The sequence below is a fragment of the Gouania willdenowi genome, chromosome 21 (assembly GCF_900634775.1).
Source record: "Gouania willdenowi chromosome 21, fGouWil2.1, whole genome shotgun sequence".
NCBI lineage: Eukaryota > Metazoa > Chordata > Actinopteri > Blenniiformes > Gobiesocidae > Gouania > Gouania willdenowi.
Window position 1 is genome coordinate 21,616,430 of NC_041064.1, and position 15,682 is coordinate 21,632,111.

Below are 15,682 nucleotides of genomic sequence, written 5' to 3' on the forward strand. Positions count from 1 at the left end.
CAGATTGATATTTATCATAAAGATCATTATCTTCCATGATTGATGTTAGCTGCTTGGCTACCAATTTTTCCATCATTTTTGACATGAAGGGAAGCTTAGATATGGGCCGGTAGTTTATAGGCTGACCTGGATCAAGATTAGGCTTTTTGAGAATGGGATTTACTAGGGCAATGTCATTAAGAGAGGGGCAATTTTAACCTTTACCATTTTTTTTTTTTATATTGTAAATCTAATGAACTATATCACTTTTAGGGTTGCGTATGTTTTCTCACAATTTTAATGCACCTTTCTGACTTGGATTGTGTGTTTTTATATATATTTATATATTTCCATTGAGTACTGATGGCACTGCTGTCACTATAAATGATGCTGGCCATCATCTCTCCATAACTCTAACTTTGATGTAGGGCTGGGCGATCTATCAGGTTTTGAATAAATATCGATATATTTATTTAAGAGATATAGGGTAGGACTTTATCGTAATAATTATCTATCTCATGTAACATTCAAAGTTTTTTACATAGAGCCGCTGTGACCCCGCCCCTTAACACCCCCCTCCTCCACTCACTCACCTCAGCAGCGACAACATTAGAGAAAGAGTCTGACAACGAAGAGTTGGTTAGGAATAAAAAAGAATAATGGTTAAATAATTTGGAAATGGTTTGGCTTCAGTGTGTCACTGTGTGTGAATGAGTGTGTGTGCACACTGTAGAGATCCGGAGGTCTTCGCGGGTCGATAACGTTATAAACAGGACTCAAAACAACTCGTTACCGTCACACTACACGTTTATTGTATGCAAGGGAAGCTCAAACACTGCTTATATGTCGTTTCAGACGGGACGGTAGCAGAAAAGTAACATCAAGCTCCATGCGCTCAGTACAAATCAGGAAGAAGGCAGGTCTGACTGAACTCTGACCTTACGTTACCATGTCTCCCTTAAAGGGACGGTCCTCAGAAGGCCACTATTACAGCGCGCATGTGTGTTTGTGTGTGCGAGTGCGTGCGTGTTAGTAGTAGCAACTGTTTTTATATTCTGTATCTCATAAATTCACAATAGTCAGTAATAATAAATAAATAATTGATAGTTATAATAATTAAAAAAAAACTGTACAGCACTTTGTTCAGCTAAAGTTTTTTTTAAAAATGTGCACAAATGCACATCATCTCTACACCTCTGTTAATAAAGGTCCCTGTGTGAGATTTGGCATGTGGCTTAAACTGACTTACCTTATTTTAAGGGTTTGCCGCTAAATAATAGTTAGGGGAAACCCCAATTAATCACAGCGAAAACATTAATATATAATAAGTATTGCTATTCTGGTTCAAATGTATGCATCAAAGCATCATCTCAAGGCAAGGGCAAAATATCGAGATATATATCGTATATTGTGATATAGTGAGATCATAAAGAAAGGCCATATCGCCTAGCACTACCTTCATGATCTAGTGACTCTTTGAATGGGTGAGGACGGATATGAAGGAGTTTTTTTTTTGTTTTGTTTTGTCTCAAGCAAAAAGATTCGGATCCTTAAACTGATGTTTCTTATAAAACTCTATTGTAACATGGTTTTTGTCCTGTTCTGAGTTTTCTCTTTGAGTTTTGAGATGCAGCAATAGATTCCTCCAGACATTTTATACTAGGACACTTAATTTGATAGTGCAAGGCTGGAAAAACCCTCATCATACCAACAGCATCTGGATGGAATAAATACTTGAGTTTCTCCCTCTTCATTTCTAACCCACACGCCCTAATAACCTCCATAGCCGCCCAAACCTTGTGACCCTCTCCGCTGTACGTTCATCGTGGCTGTGTTCCAAAGACAACATTCTCATTTGTTTTTTTCCACACCATAAAACTGCACTGAGCTCTGAGTGCAGCCACACATTAACATCGTTTCACCTCAGACGACCTTTAACAAAGTTTGCTTTTACAGATGTTCTCAAATACTGAGTGCATACGCGTACATGTGTATAGGCCTATATGTGTTTTTTGTTGCATTTGTGTGTGGGTGTGTGTGTGTGTGTTATTGTGTTTGGGGCATAACAATGATATGATACTTTAACAGTCATACAATAATTATGTTTGGACTCCACCTTTAGCAGCAGCTGCAGAACTACTCCCTTTAAATTTCAACATTTGGAAACAATTACATGAAATATTTAGGGTTTCTCAACACTTCTTTATTGTCATATTTTTTTTTTTTCTAAAACATTTGCATCAATATAAGCTTGTTTGTGAACTTGTGAACTCTTAGGTAAAGAGTTGGGTTTTGTAACCTCTCATTAGGTGAATGATTTTGATTATTCCTCATATACTAGCTCAATATTCAGCCAAACTTGTGTATCACGGTTATCCTGAATAAAATATGAAATGCGTGAAATTAATTTGAAAAAGATTTAGGACTAAACATGTCATTGTTTTTATGGCAAACCTGATGTAAAAATCATGAGAATAAAAAAAAAAAATCAAGAGAGTTCCCATTTTCCCCATACTTACAATGTCTTGCATCTTTAAATATTATTATTGTTTTTTTTTTTTAGTGAGTTAGTAAAAAAATGTGTAAAAAAATCTGGGCTTCGTAGCATCTTTTTATTAACAAGCCCCAAAATCAACAGTCGCCATTGTTTTGCCACAATTTGTATTCTGTGAAAACACCAAAAATGTGTTGGGAAGTCACTTTGGCAGAGTTTATGGCAAAGAAATGGTAAGGATGAAGGAAAAACACTGTATCCATCTACGGGACCCCACATCCCACAATGCAATGTATCTTATAATATTATTATGGAAGTGGCTATCCGTACGGTTACTGTATCAATATACCGACATTCTATCCGTACGCAGCGCTCCTCATTGGCCAGTTTAGGTCATTGACTAAAACTAAACCTAATCGTAAACCTAACCCTAACCCTAAAAATTGTTGTGATATAAGGTTATAACCTAACCCTAAGACGCTACGTACGTGTACTTTGGTAAACGTACCAATAGCACCGGGGGTTGTCCGTATGGCAACCGTACGGATGGACACTTTGTATTATTATCGTTTTTTAGTGAGTTTGTTAAAGAAATTATTAAATTTGGGCTCCGTAGCATCTTTTTATTAATTTGTTTTAATAATTTATTTTCAAATTTGCAGTATTGGGTAATTCCCAACAAATCACAAATATTTTATATTTTAAGTCCTAAAACCTTGAGGAGAAGCCTTGTTTTGGGGCCAGGAACAGATTCATTTTACATTGATATGGACATAAACCAATTTGTTTAAAGTTTATAAAGTGTCTTTCTTGGCATCAGTTTGTTCTGTTTTCTCAGTGCTTACGTTTAAGTCAGTTAAAGCAAACAGAACAGTTTTAAAAGGTAAGTGATATGATCTGTGTATAAAAAGGCTGTTTCCAGTGTTTAGAGTTGAAAAAGGATTGGTTTAAACCTGTCAGACACTTCATTGCAAAGTGGATTCAGCTTGTGTGTCTTAGATGAATTTGGTATTTTGAAATAAAAGTCGGTTAAAAGATACAAAAGCTATAATAGTTAAAAAAAAGAAATAAATGAAAAAAAATGCTTCTTTTCTTCTATCACATCCTTGTTCCACTTTTTGGCTCTGCTTTCTATTCAACCTGCTTCATGTTTTGTTTTTCCTTTCCATATTTCTCCCTCCGTGTCTGTCCTTGGCAGAAGCCTCGCTGCTCGCAGCCAGAGAAATGAACCTGGCTCCACACGTTTTGGCTCTGGGAGAAAAGCTTTAAGCAAAAGCAGTCTTGTGTGATTATGATGAATGTGTAGCTGGGAGATGTGTAATTTACCTGTCGAGGTTATCGTAGACCACGCTTTAATGAGTTTTCCTAAGACCTGAGGAATCTCCGCTTGCATTCTGGCTGCAGGGGCACAGATTTATAGAAGCTGAAGCTTCAAGGATGGTTTTTTTTTTTTTCGCTCTAAAGGCTCCAAATACCTGGTGAACAGTGTGGGGCACATAATGGGCTTAACTGGTGCTTTAGTGTTCATATTGAATGCATATTGCAGAAACCAAAATCTAGACCAAACAAGCATTTTTAATAACATAAATCGATATTATATGTGCAGCTATGGCAGCATCGTCATTTTGAATGTTGTTACACAAATCTTCCAGGTAGGATGGAGCGCTATTCCATTCTATTTTTATAGAAAGTAGTTATATCTTCAGCCTTATTTTGTGTTTTTTTCCATAATATTTCTTGAAAAAAATAGTCATTTTTTTAACCTTCACAATTATCTGTCAATGGTAAAAACAAGTCAGCTCATAGTCTTATACTTTATGTATGAATCACCATACCTTATATATATAATCCCAAAAAAGAGATCACACACACAGAAACAGAATCAGATTCAACTTCCTGCACGCTGCTGCGTGTTTGAGGCCTGTGACTCTCCTGTTTACGAACACTGTAAATCAGTGCATTGTCCTTTTTGTGTCAGGAAGACATTTTTGACCTTTTTTACCCTTGTGAGACTATTTTGCTTGCTTGTTGTTTGAATTACTCTATCCTTGGTGGTTGTGTGGGCTGCAGTGTTTTGGTTGATTTTTTGTGTTTTTTTTTTTTTGCTCATGTTTGGTTCCTCCCACTTCCTTGTTGTCGCAGTGTTGAAGATGAGAACATGCGATGCTGCACTGGCCTCCTCCACCCTGCCCACTCTATTTTCATGCAGACAGATGAAGCATCGCTGCTGTCGCCGCGTCTCCTCTGCTTATCTTCCCATTCCCTCCTCACTTTCTCTCTAGCCTACACACGAGACCTTTTCTTCTTCTCTCGCCTCGCTGAGCATCTGTCCTCCACATTTCCTCTTTGACCAATGACAAAGATGTTTTTCTTCATCAGATGAATAATGTTTTTCTTGTCCTTCATCTCTGTGACTCTGCACTTACTGTATGTTGTTTGTATAAAAGCTAGAGAAAGAGAGAGAGGAGAGCAGCTTCGTGAACACTTTTTTAAAAACTGAAATCTTAAGTGGAAGGTCGAATTGTCGCTCAAACTCATACATGCTCAAACGTCTGCTTCATGTCATTCATAATTTCCATTAAATCTGTGTAGTGTCAAATGTGAGTGATCATTTCAACAATGATGACCCCAAAATTACTGAAGCAGTACAGACGATATTACGTCATTTATTAAAAGGGACAACAAGATGGATCGTGTTTAAAACTTTATGATTGAAGTCAGAAAACAAGCTGCATGATTAATCCGTGTACCCTTTGTTCTTTAGTTTTTCCATTTTAAAACCAAAACAAAAATACAGAAAAACTAGAAAAGCAGCGTTTTTCAGTTTTTTTTTTGTTTTTTTAAACTTGTTGTTTGTGTAATATTTTTGATAAATTACAGTGAAATTAGAGCGAGAACTAAAGTCCGCTGCACCTGGTTTCTCTCCCCAGGTCCTGGACCAGGTCTCCTCACACAATAGGATTATTAAGGATTTATTTCAGCAGTTTTCTGGTCCTGCTCATCTTTTCATTCAGTGTGTGGATGTTTTAGCTCGTAAGAAGCTGCTCACGTTTATGTTTTGTTTTGCGGTGTTACACTCCAAACAGTATCCAAATAAACTGGTGACCGACTATCAACAACTTTGAGGAACAATAGATGTTAGAACTTCCACCATTTGACACTTTTGCAACAACCAATTACAGCTTTTTTGAGGGCAGTAAAAATGTTTATTTTGCACGTTATAAATACCGCTAACAGCAGCCGTCAACACACATGAAAGTTGCTCACAAGAAACGAGGAGCACCAGTAGATTCATTACACCACCTCTGGTTCCACATATCATGAGCATGTTTTATGTAAACATCCATTTTTTGGTTTTGATTTATTAATGTATTAATAACGTTTCAATTCACCAGTAATGTGACTTATGCGTTGCTTCTTTTTATGTCCAGACCGGGAGCAAAAGTCCGCCCAGTCAGCAGATTATCTGGATACTATTTGGACCGTAACACTGTTTGGTAACGTTAGCAGATATTCACAAATTTGGATTTCCAGCATCAATAACTCTTTAACAAAACGTCATGGACACATAAATTATGCCTCTGCCATCAGTGTGAGGTAGACATCATGATATAAGATGATTTTTTATCAAACGCAGCAGAGTAAAAGTCTGTCTGTCGGTCGTTCTATGTGGTGAGATTAAAACATGAAGCTCTTGTCCTAGTTTCCCTGTAAATATCCAAATATCTCACAAACAGAACCAGATTTAATTGAATTATTATTATTATTTTTTGTCATTTTTGTTTCCAGATTTAATTTTAAAACAGAAAAACGCTGCTTCTTTGGTTTTTGGTTTTTCCGTTTTGCTGTTTCTGGTTGTAAATGAATAAAACACAAAAAACAATCCATTTCTTCTATTTTTTAATTTGGTTTTGAAACGAAATAACCAAAGAACGAAGGGTACACGGATCATGATTGTGTAAAGTGATAAATTCTACTCAACAAAGCTCGCTCGCTGCTTTTTAACTGTAAATAAAATGTTTCCAAAGTAAAAATTAAATAATACTATAGTTGAATAATATTGTCTGGACACAAAAGTTCCTCATAGTGTTTAAGAAACATTTGTTATAAACATTAACAGACTGTAAAGACTCCTCATACACACACACACACACACACAGATTCTAGCCTGTTAAGCAGTAAGTTTGACCACATATAACTCATGAGAAACACACTCTTGTCAGCTTAAAAACATGCTTAGAATACATTTACACAACCGCAAAGCCGAACAACGTTACTCTACTTTAACACAACACAGAAATATGCACAAATTCAACATAACAAAAGGATTTCTGCTGAGTCCTAAACCGACACTTACAACTGTTATGTTTATAGCATTAAAATCCTTGGACACTCTTCTTTTCTTTTCTAAACTTTTCCCTTATTTTGCGACTGTCTTCATTCAGAGTCAATTGGAGAGATTTGCTGTTAATCACAAACGACCTGTATATCACAGAGCAAATTGCATTTGTGAGACGGTCCATTAACAAGCACTGAAAGACCATATTAATAGTAATACTGAAGGTAAAATTAATGTCAAAATTAAGCACATTTTTAACCTTTTTTTTTTTTGAAAAAAGTGAAAGTATGTTTTTGATTTAGATTTAAAATGTGGTTCATTAAGGGAAAATCTATAATGAATTGTCATCTGTTGATGAATTTATAAAATTTGACTGAAAATAGTTTTGTAATGTTCCTGTTATTATTATTATTATTATTATTATTATTATTATTATTATTATTATTATTATTATTTGTTTGTTTGTTAATTTATTTGAGCAGCATAAAAAAAACACTATTTATGTACAATACAAAACACGTATTCAAAGGAGGAAGTGCTCAAAAGGAGTAGGCAGAAGTTCAAGGAACTTATAGATGCCTAAACCCCTCCTTCACAAAATAACATTTTAACATTTAAATGTGTTTTTTCATTATGTAAGAACACTGTACAAACATATACAGTGCATATACATTTTTTTTATCATTTACATTCGTTCGAAACAAAAAGTAATGGAAAAAATAAACCAGAATGTTTACTCTTTTATCGATTATGTTTATTTGTAACAAAAGTAATGGGAAAAAAAATCAAGCACAATATTTAGTTTTTTATCATTTATGGTCGTTTGTAACAAAAATTTAATGAAAAAATAAACCAGAATATTTACTTGTTTATTGTTTGTTTGTTTGTAAAAAGAAAGTAATGGAAAAGATAAACTTATTATTATTATTATTATTATTATTATTATTATTATTATTATAGTGGGGTTAAATGTCAGAGGATCAAATACCACAAGTATGTAATTAACATACAATAAGTAGTGATTGAGCCAAACTTAAACACAGTCATTGTACAATTTCTATAATGATATTTTTTTAAGATTAGCTTACAATGATTAATCTTGATCCTGAATTTAAAAAAATACATAAAAACATACATTTATAACTTATGGCTCTAAAAGTTTTAGATTATTTTAAAGCAGCTGAGACTGATACACTGACATGACTAATACATTATGTTTCAGGTAAAGCAGTATTTTGGTCTCTAACTGTGCTAACTAATGTTTCTCTTCTTGCCTATAGAATCTTTGTGTATTCAGGGGTTTGAACCTGGTCTGGGCATTCTCACACCCATCAACCCAATGATGGCAGGCATAAGCCTGGTCCCTCCTCCACCCATTCCTCCAGATGTGCCAGTGATCAAGGAGATAATCCACTGCAAGAGCTGCACGCTTTTCCCCCAAAACCCCAGTAAGAATCTTTTTGTGGCATCCAGTGTGGTAAGCAAAATAAGAATTTCATTGTGCAGGGAAACATGTTTATTTACTGTGCACATGATAATAAACACTTTGAATCTTGAATCTTCTAAGACCCCCGACCCCAGAGACCACACTAAACACCATCAGTCAGCTGTTTATTTGGGCTTTGATCTTTGTGGAGAGGAGCACTTTGAAGAATTTGCTGAAGCTGCTGCTCATGATTTGAAATGGTTTTATTTCTTCTGCTAAGCTGCTTATGTTAAAGTGTGTGTTTGTTTTTGTTTTTTTGTTATGTTTTTTTAAATAGCTAAGAATTATAATATGTATGTTTAAAAAGAAAAAAAAAAAAAAAACTTGGTATATTCTTAATGCTGACATTAAAAAAGTAAGAAAATATAAACACACCAACCTGATATTGAACCACATTACAGAGGACTTCCTATGATGTGTCGTGAGATCTGCATGAGTGATGACACTAACGATGTCCTCATCTCTCAGACCTGCCCCCTCCATCGACACGAGAGCGCCCCCCGGGCTGTAAGACAGTGTTTGTCGGCGGTTTGCCAGAGAACGCCACGGAAGAAATCATCAGGGAGGTTTTTGAGCAGTGTGGGGAAATCAACGCCATTCGCAAGAGCAAGAAGAACTTTTGTCACATTCGGTTCAGTGAAGAGTTTATGATAGACAAGGCCCTTTACCTGTCAGGTGAGACCTATGTTACCAAATTCATTTCATTTTGTTGTAACACACAGTTTACGATGACTTCTCGTGGTTTAACAGGGTACCGGATGCGTATCGGGTCAAGTACAGATAAAAAAGACTCTGGAAGGATCCACGTAGACTTTGCTCAGGCGAGAGATGACTTCTATGAATGGGAGTGTAAACAGCGCTTACTGGCCAGAGAGGAGAGACACCGGCGTAAGATCCACGAGGATCGTTTGCGGCCGCCATCGCCTCCACCTATCGTACATTACTCCGAGCACGAGGCGGGGCAGTTAGCAGAACGACTGAAAGGTGAGCCAGCTGTGAAGCCTTTATCATAGTGTACACTGGAAACTAACACATCTGGTTCACGTACTCTGATGTAAAAACAAAGAGACCAAAAATATATAATAGGTGCCTGTTTATTATAATACATCATTAAATCTATTTGTCAGGGTGCATGGGTTTCATTAGGTGCTCTGGGTTATTTAAACAGTTTAAAAACGGTTAAAAGTCTGTTGTTCAGAGGTGTCATACTCACACACAGCCACATTTATTAGGTGTCAACAGTATTTACAAGCTAGCTCTAACAGTTAATGAAGTTTTATTAAAAAAATGACATTTTTGGTCAAATAATGTGAAAACCGTTTGGTAACAAAATGTGAAACTGAATGTTGAGGTTGTGTTTATTCAATGATAAATGTTTTTTACATCGTACATAATTATTCATATGATCTAGATTGGACTTTGGCCTTGTGTTTTAGTAATTGACTGTAGATGTGCCCAGTAGGTTGAATTTATCGTGCTGTTGACATGTTGATTGTGCATGTAGTGTGTGTGTGTGTGTGTGTGTGTGTGTGTGTGTGTGTGTGTGTGTGTGTGTGTGTGTGTGTGTGTGTGTGTGTGTGTGTGTGTGTGTGTGTGTGTGTGTGTGTGTGTGTGTGTGTGTGTGTGTGTGTGTGTGTGTGTGTGCACGTACGTCTCTATGCACTTCTGTTTCTGTTTTACTCATCACCTGCTGTGATTTCTATGGGAGAATTAATCATTTATAAAGTTGCTTAATTATTGATATTTTTGGTGACTACGGCGCTATACAAACAAATGTGTGGAGCATTTCAATTTGAATGGATGGATGGATGGATGGATGGATGGATGGATGGATGACTCAGACTCAGGCTGCATCTGAATAGTCCCTCCTATCTCCTTTCTTATCCACTGTTCCTTAAGACTGTGAATGACGTCACGGGGTTAAGGAAAGGTGTTAGGAGAGGAGTTAGGAAATGGCCATCACAATTGTTTTGACAATCAGACGCACTTCAACTAGGAGACGTACTAATCTGACAACCGCGAAGATTAGCGATGTCTGCCGTGGTGGAAAAACTACACATTTCAAAAAATGGACTAAAAGCCCATTTATAACACTTTCTGCTGAGATAATCTCAAAAATCACAAGGTTTGAAAGTTAATCAAAGGAAAAGAAGCTACTAGGCTACGAGGAACAAAAGTGAAACCATAAGAACGTCATATTGAGAATGGTTGCTCACACTCACCTTCTTTTCAGAAATATTAATTATGTTGAATAAAACATTATAATCTGATAATATGTCTTACATATGATAATATATGGGTTTTAGATTATTTATTTAAAGTTGTTCAAGGCATATTATTGCATTGGTAACTTACATGATATCCGTTACTTGTCAGTGCTCGGGTGTGCGTGTCCCTTTAAATGTTGTCGTTGGAAGGAATTGTGGGTCAGTATTATCTTGTCTCCTTTGGTAAAGGATTATTCAGTGTTTCCTAGGCTAAAGGAGGTAAAAATGAAAGCATTGAGCCTCTTTTCCTTAAAGAGATTTCGGACACTCTTTATCATGGCCACCACTTAAACACCTCACAGGGGTGAAGGAACAGTGGATAGGAAAGGAGATAGGAGGGACTAATTCAACGCAGCCTCAGCCCTAGTGGTCATTGCCTTTTTTCCTGGTGCACACTAGCATCTACTGAAACTGTCAAAATGGGTCTGCTAGCTGAGACATTATCAGTTTTACTGGTACTAAGGGATTTTAGTGCACGTGTGTTAAACTCGGGGGCCCGGGGGTCAAATTCGGCAGCATCAAATATGGCTCGCAGGAGAAAGTAAAAAAGACCTATTACCAAATAATTCATAATTCATATCTCATTCTTTCCAAATTGACAAAATTATTGAAATTCCAGGTTATTTGCAGGGGCTTACAACTTTCATGTGCTTTTATTAGATACTACAGTCATTTTTAATCACACATTGTGGGAAGAACTCAAAAAACCCACCAAATTCTTACAAATGATGCCACAAAATTAGCCAAAAGATGTAGTAAAGATCCTGTCACTTATTGCTTGGGTATTGTATGGAAATTGCATTTATATGTGTGAATGCAAATCAGGGCAGCCTAAAATCTGTGGCCCGTGAGCTCAAACGGCTCCATATTTGGCCCCTGCCTGAAAATCAGTGGGAGACCTTTGTTTTAGTGTATTCTGATAGCTTAAAAAAAATCCTCCTGAAGGCATTTGTGGCATCTGAAGACCCCGCTTTTCAGAAAGGCTTTTGGTGAAATTGCTTTTAATTTTTTATGATGTTCCTACTGTTGTTTTAAATTGTCTTGTGTTTTATTATCCTTTTGTGACGTCGCTGCTGTTGTTTTAGTTTCATTTTTGCCTGTACAGCACTTTGTGATTTTTGAATTTATAATGATAATTAATTATTTATAAAATGTACATACTTACATTTTATAGAAATAAAGTAAAGGCAGTATTAACTGATATAACACATCTTTAGACCGACTGACACACGTTGGACAGGTGTACACGGCACAGCTACACACCTGTACATGCTTAAGTGCTTCATTTAATAAACCAGAGGGAACGCATGAATTCAGCTATTTGCAGTCGCAAAGCTTTTTTTTTCTTCTTTTTTTTTGGTAGTGTCTGTTCCTCATCTCAAACAGCAGAGAAAATACATTTCCATTATTCGCTTAGTCGTCGTGGTTCAGCAGCGCCTCATTGTGCTCGCTGTAATGTGACTGTAATCTGCTGCTGTTTATAAATCGAGGCTTTGTCACAGCGGGGCAAAGTGTCTTCTTACAGGTTGTGTTGCGGTGGGTATTGAGCTCGATAAACACTCTCTAATTCACTCTGTTCTGCCGTTGTCCGCGGCTCTATAGCACGGTTAAACTATTATTCAAATGAAGGAGAATGCACTCCATTGAGGGCCATGGAGACTCTTCATTATTTTATGACTGCGGCTTAATGCACTTGCTGGTTTTGCTTGAAAAGTAAAAAAAAAAAATCAAAAATGTCCTTTGTGTTCAGCGATCGTGGAGTAGTTCAAGAAGCCGTGAAGAGCGATTGTCTCCAGAGGAGGCTTTTAGTCTTCACTGGCTGCTCGCTTGTTTTTTTTTTTTAGCCCGACTGAATGTTGAAGGTCCCATTTAAGATTTCTCTCAATATTGTCCCCAGTTTCATTTTCGCTTGAAGAAGAAGCTTTGCGTCTAGATGTTTTTTTCTAGAGTAACACAAAATTCATATTCAATGACTTTCTATGACAAACTGACAATGTGACAAGTTTTGTTCAGCGTTTTGTCTCTTCATTACGAGAAGATTCCTCAGTTTTGCAAAGTCAGGATATGGAGGCAATACAAAAACCTGATTATTAACTGTACGATGTAAGATAATTGATAGTTTTTGCAATCTTAGACACCAAAACTATATATTTTCTACCGAAAACAAACCCAACTATGGTTTAAATCAGTGGTACCCCTTTCTCATATTTCTGAATCCTTGTAACTCTTTTGTCTGACTACAACATTTTGCTCAGAATACTATGAAAAATAACTATAGATCGTAATGATGGAATGAATAAGTGATCACACTCATTTTAATTCATCTAATTTTATAAATAAGTGGAATGAAACAGTGTTTAGCACCGCCTGAACAGTGTTTGGAATAACGGCGTTTAAAATAACGGCGTTAGGTAACGGAGTTTGTTTTTCAGTAACGGGGTAATCTAACTAATTACTTTTTACGCCGTGATCCGAAAGATCCCCTGGCATCTTACTCAACTGTAGTGAGGAGGTGGGTTAAAAACAAGGTGAGCGATTATGATTGGCTAAGACGGTGTCATGTTTCATGGCAGCCAATCAGAGACAGTGTTTTTACACATGGGGCAGCACACACACAACCACTACAGATTTGATGAAGAAGCAGAGATGGCGAGCGTGGAGCATTCCGATGAAAAGTTGTCATTTTTAAGGTGGCGATACAAATACTACTTTAATTTAATTGTGGTCAAAGGCAAGAACGTGCATGTGAAGTGTACTTTATATCCAGGAGTGAAGACTTTGTCCACATCCGTTGTGAGTAACTAGAATTTAATGAAGCACCTCACAATGACACGCATCTAAAGAATCTGAATTCTTTGACATATAGAACAGTAACACAAATAGTTACTTTCCTTGTTAATTAGTTACTTTTATTATAGAGTAATTCAGTTACTAACTCAGTTACTTTTTGGAACAAGTAGTGAGTAACTATAACTAATTACTTTTTTAAAGTAACGTTCCCAACACTGCTCCTGAATAGATTTATTTTTCTAGTTTTTATCATTTACCTCCTGCCTGGTGTGGGACCAAGACTGAGCTTTGCATTTTCAGTTAATTTTCTAATCCAATGTTTTTTCAAATGGGGTACGTGTACCTCAAGCGGTACGCGACGGCACTACATGGGGTACTTGAGAGAGAGTGTAGAAAATTAACCAATGAAAACATTAAAAAAATACAAGGTTTTATAATGTTTATATTAGTTAAAAATGATCATCTTACTGTTACCAGCAATTCACAAAATGACAATAAAAACACACAAAATAAAAGAAAAATATACTGAATAATAAAAAGAACAAACCAAACAACAAAATACAAGAGTCAGTCTTGGTCCCACACTGACCAGAAATGATAAAAACTATAGAAATAATTCTATTCTGGAGGCACTAATACTATCACTTATTTACATAGATTATTTAAAATGTGTGTAAATGATATTATGCTCCATAGTTGTTTTTAGTATTCTGAGCAAAATTAGTTGGACAAAGCTAAAAAAAAATTGGGAACTATTGTTCTAATCATCATTTTTATCTAAAAATAAATATTATAAGTCCCCACTTTTTTCATATTGTCATTTCCCTCTCTCTCTCTCTCTTTCTCTCTCTCTCTCTCTCTCTCTCTCTCTCTCTCTCTCTCTCGCTCTCTCTCTCTCGCTCTCTCTCGTACCCCCTGTAGTGCCATTGCGTATCCCTAGGGGTAGACGTACCCCCATTTGAGAAACACTGGTATAAATGGATATTGCATATTAACATTATTTCTTCCCATCATTTTTCCTCCCCATTCTTTTTACAGAAGACAATAAGTTCAGTGATGCCACTGCGGTGCTGTTCACGTGGATCGACCGTGGCGAAGTCAACCGTCGAACGGCCAATCACTTTTACTCTATGATCCAGTCGGCCAACAGCCACGTTCGCAGGCTGATGAGTGAGAAAGCTCAGCACGAGGAGGAGATGGAACGAGCTAAAGAGGCCTTCAAAAACGCCCTGCTGGCAATATTAACACAGTGTAAGGACACTTTTTATTTTTATACCAACAGACATTCCTTCATGTGGAGAATCTTTGCAGGAAACTGAGCAGTGCAGTTCAGGTACGTGTGACAGCACTCTTTGATCTTTATATCAAAGGGATAGTAACACTGAACGCTAATGTCATGGTAGAAATCTAATCAAATTAATGTACACATAAACTTAAATATGTGTAAAGGTTATACCTATTATAGCTTTAAAAATATTTGTATACTTTTTTAAACACAAAATAAAATGACCTTTTTTGTGTTACATCTCTAAAAGTAACTAAACCCTGAGCCTTTGACTGACATGCGTTGAGGCTTGAAATTTCCATATAACGCCTTGATTATGGGCGGGGCTTCTGGAGCAGTTAAGACACACACAGTTTATACAAAATCTCCAAAGAACAATCTATGCTATGCTAACTAGCTACTCAATACTCATTATAGCTCTATATTTACAATTCTCTCAATCCAACCTACTCGCCACAGATTACAAGAGTCAACAGGTGCTAGTTTTTAAGAAGGGGCGGAGCTAGCAGTGGTGGCTTGTGACATAAGAAGCCACCAATATGTCACAAACCACCATTTTTAGCCAATAGCAAAATGTGACTGTAATAGCTACGTTTCAACCCATAGCAGGCAGTCATTCACATTTTTACAACAAAATATACCAAACTGAGAAATACTTGGACTAAAATGTCAAGACAATTAATAAACAATACAACTTCATACCAAATACATTTGTTTTCATCAAAAACAAGTGACATTTTGGTATTTGTTACTCTTAAAATAGCTGTCATCTGTTATTTTTATAATTTATATTTCGATAGTTATAGTTAAAGAACAAATTGTTAGATTATGAATTCTGCTCTAAAAACATGAGATCATTTAAAAGTACACACTACAGCATTTATTTTACCGCAATGACACTTAAATTCCAAACTACACCATTGTGGGAGGCTTTTATTGGTGCTAAAAAATGTGGGACTTTCCAGGGAATTTTCTCTAAACATGTTTATGGTTAAAAACTAATTACTAACTAAGCAGGATAATCCCTTTATAATTCCCTTCA

General features: G+C 36.3%; 1 protein-coding gene across 3 annotated transcripts in view; it reads left to right on the plus strand.

Moving 5' to 3' along the window:
- Positions 1 to 15,682, plus strand: part of enox1 (ecto-NOX disulfide-thiol exchanger 1) — a 111,607-nt gene that overhangs the window by 71,523 nt on the left and 24,402 nt on the right. For all 3 annotated transcript variants that reach the window (XM_028435354.1, XM_028435352.1, XM_028435353.1), the window contains 4 exons: positions 8,093 to 8,260; positions 8,767 to 8,973; positions 9,049 to 9,282; positions 14,394 to 14,606. In XM_028435354.1, the coding sequence (XP_028291155.1) occupies positions 8,093 to 8,260; positions 8,767 to 8,973; positions 9,049 to 9,282; positions 14,394 to 14,606 (822 nt within the window). The remainder of the gene's footprint in view (positions 1 to 8,092; positions 8,261 to 8,766; positions 8,974 to 9,048; positions 9,283 to 14,393; positions 14,607 to 15,682) is intronic.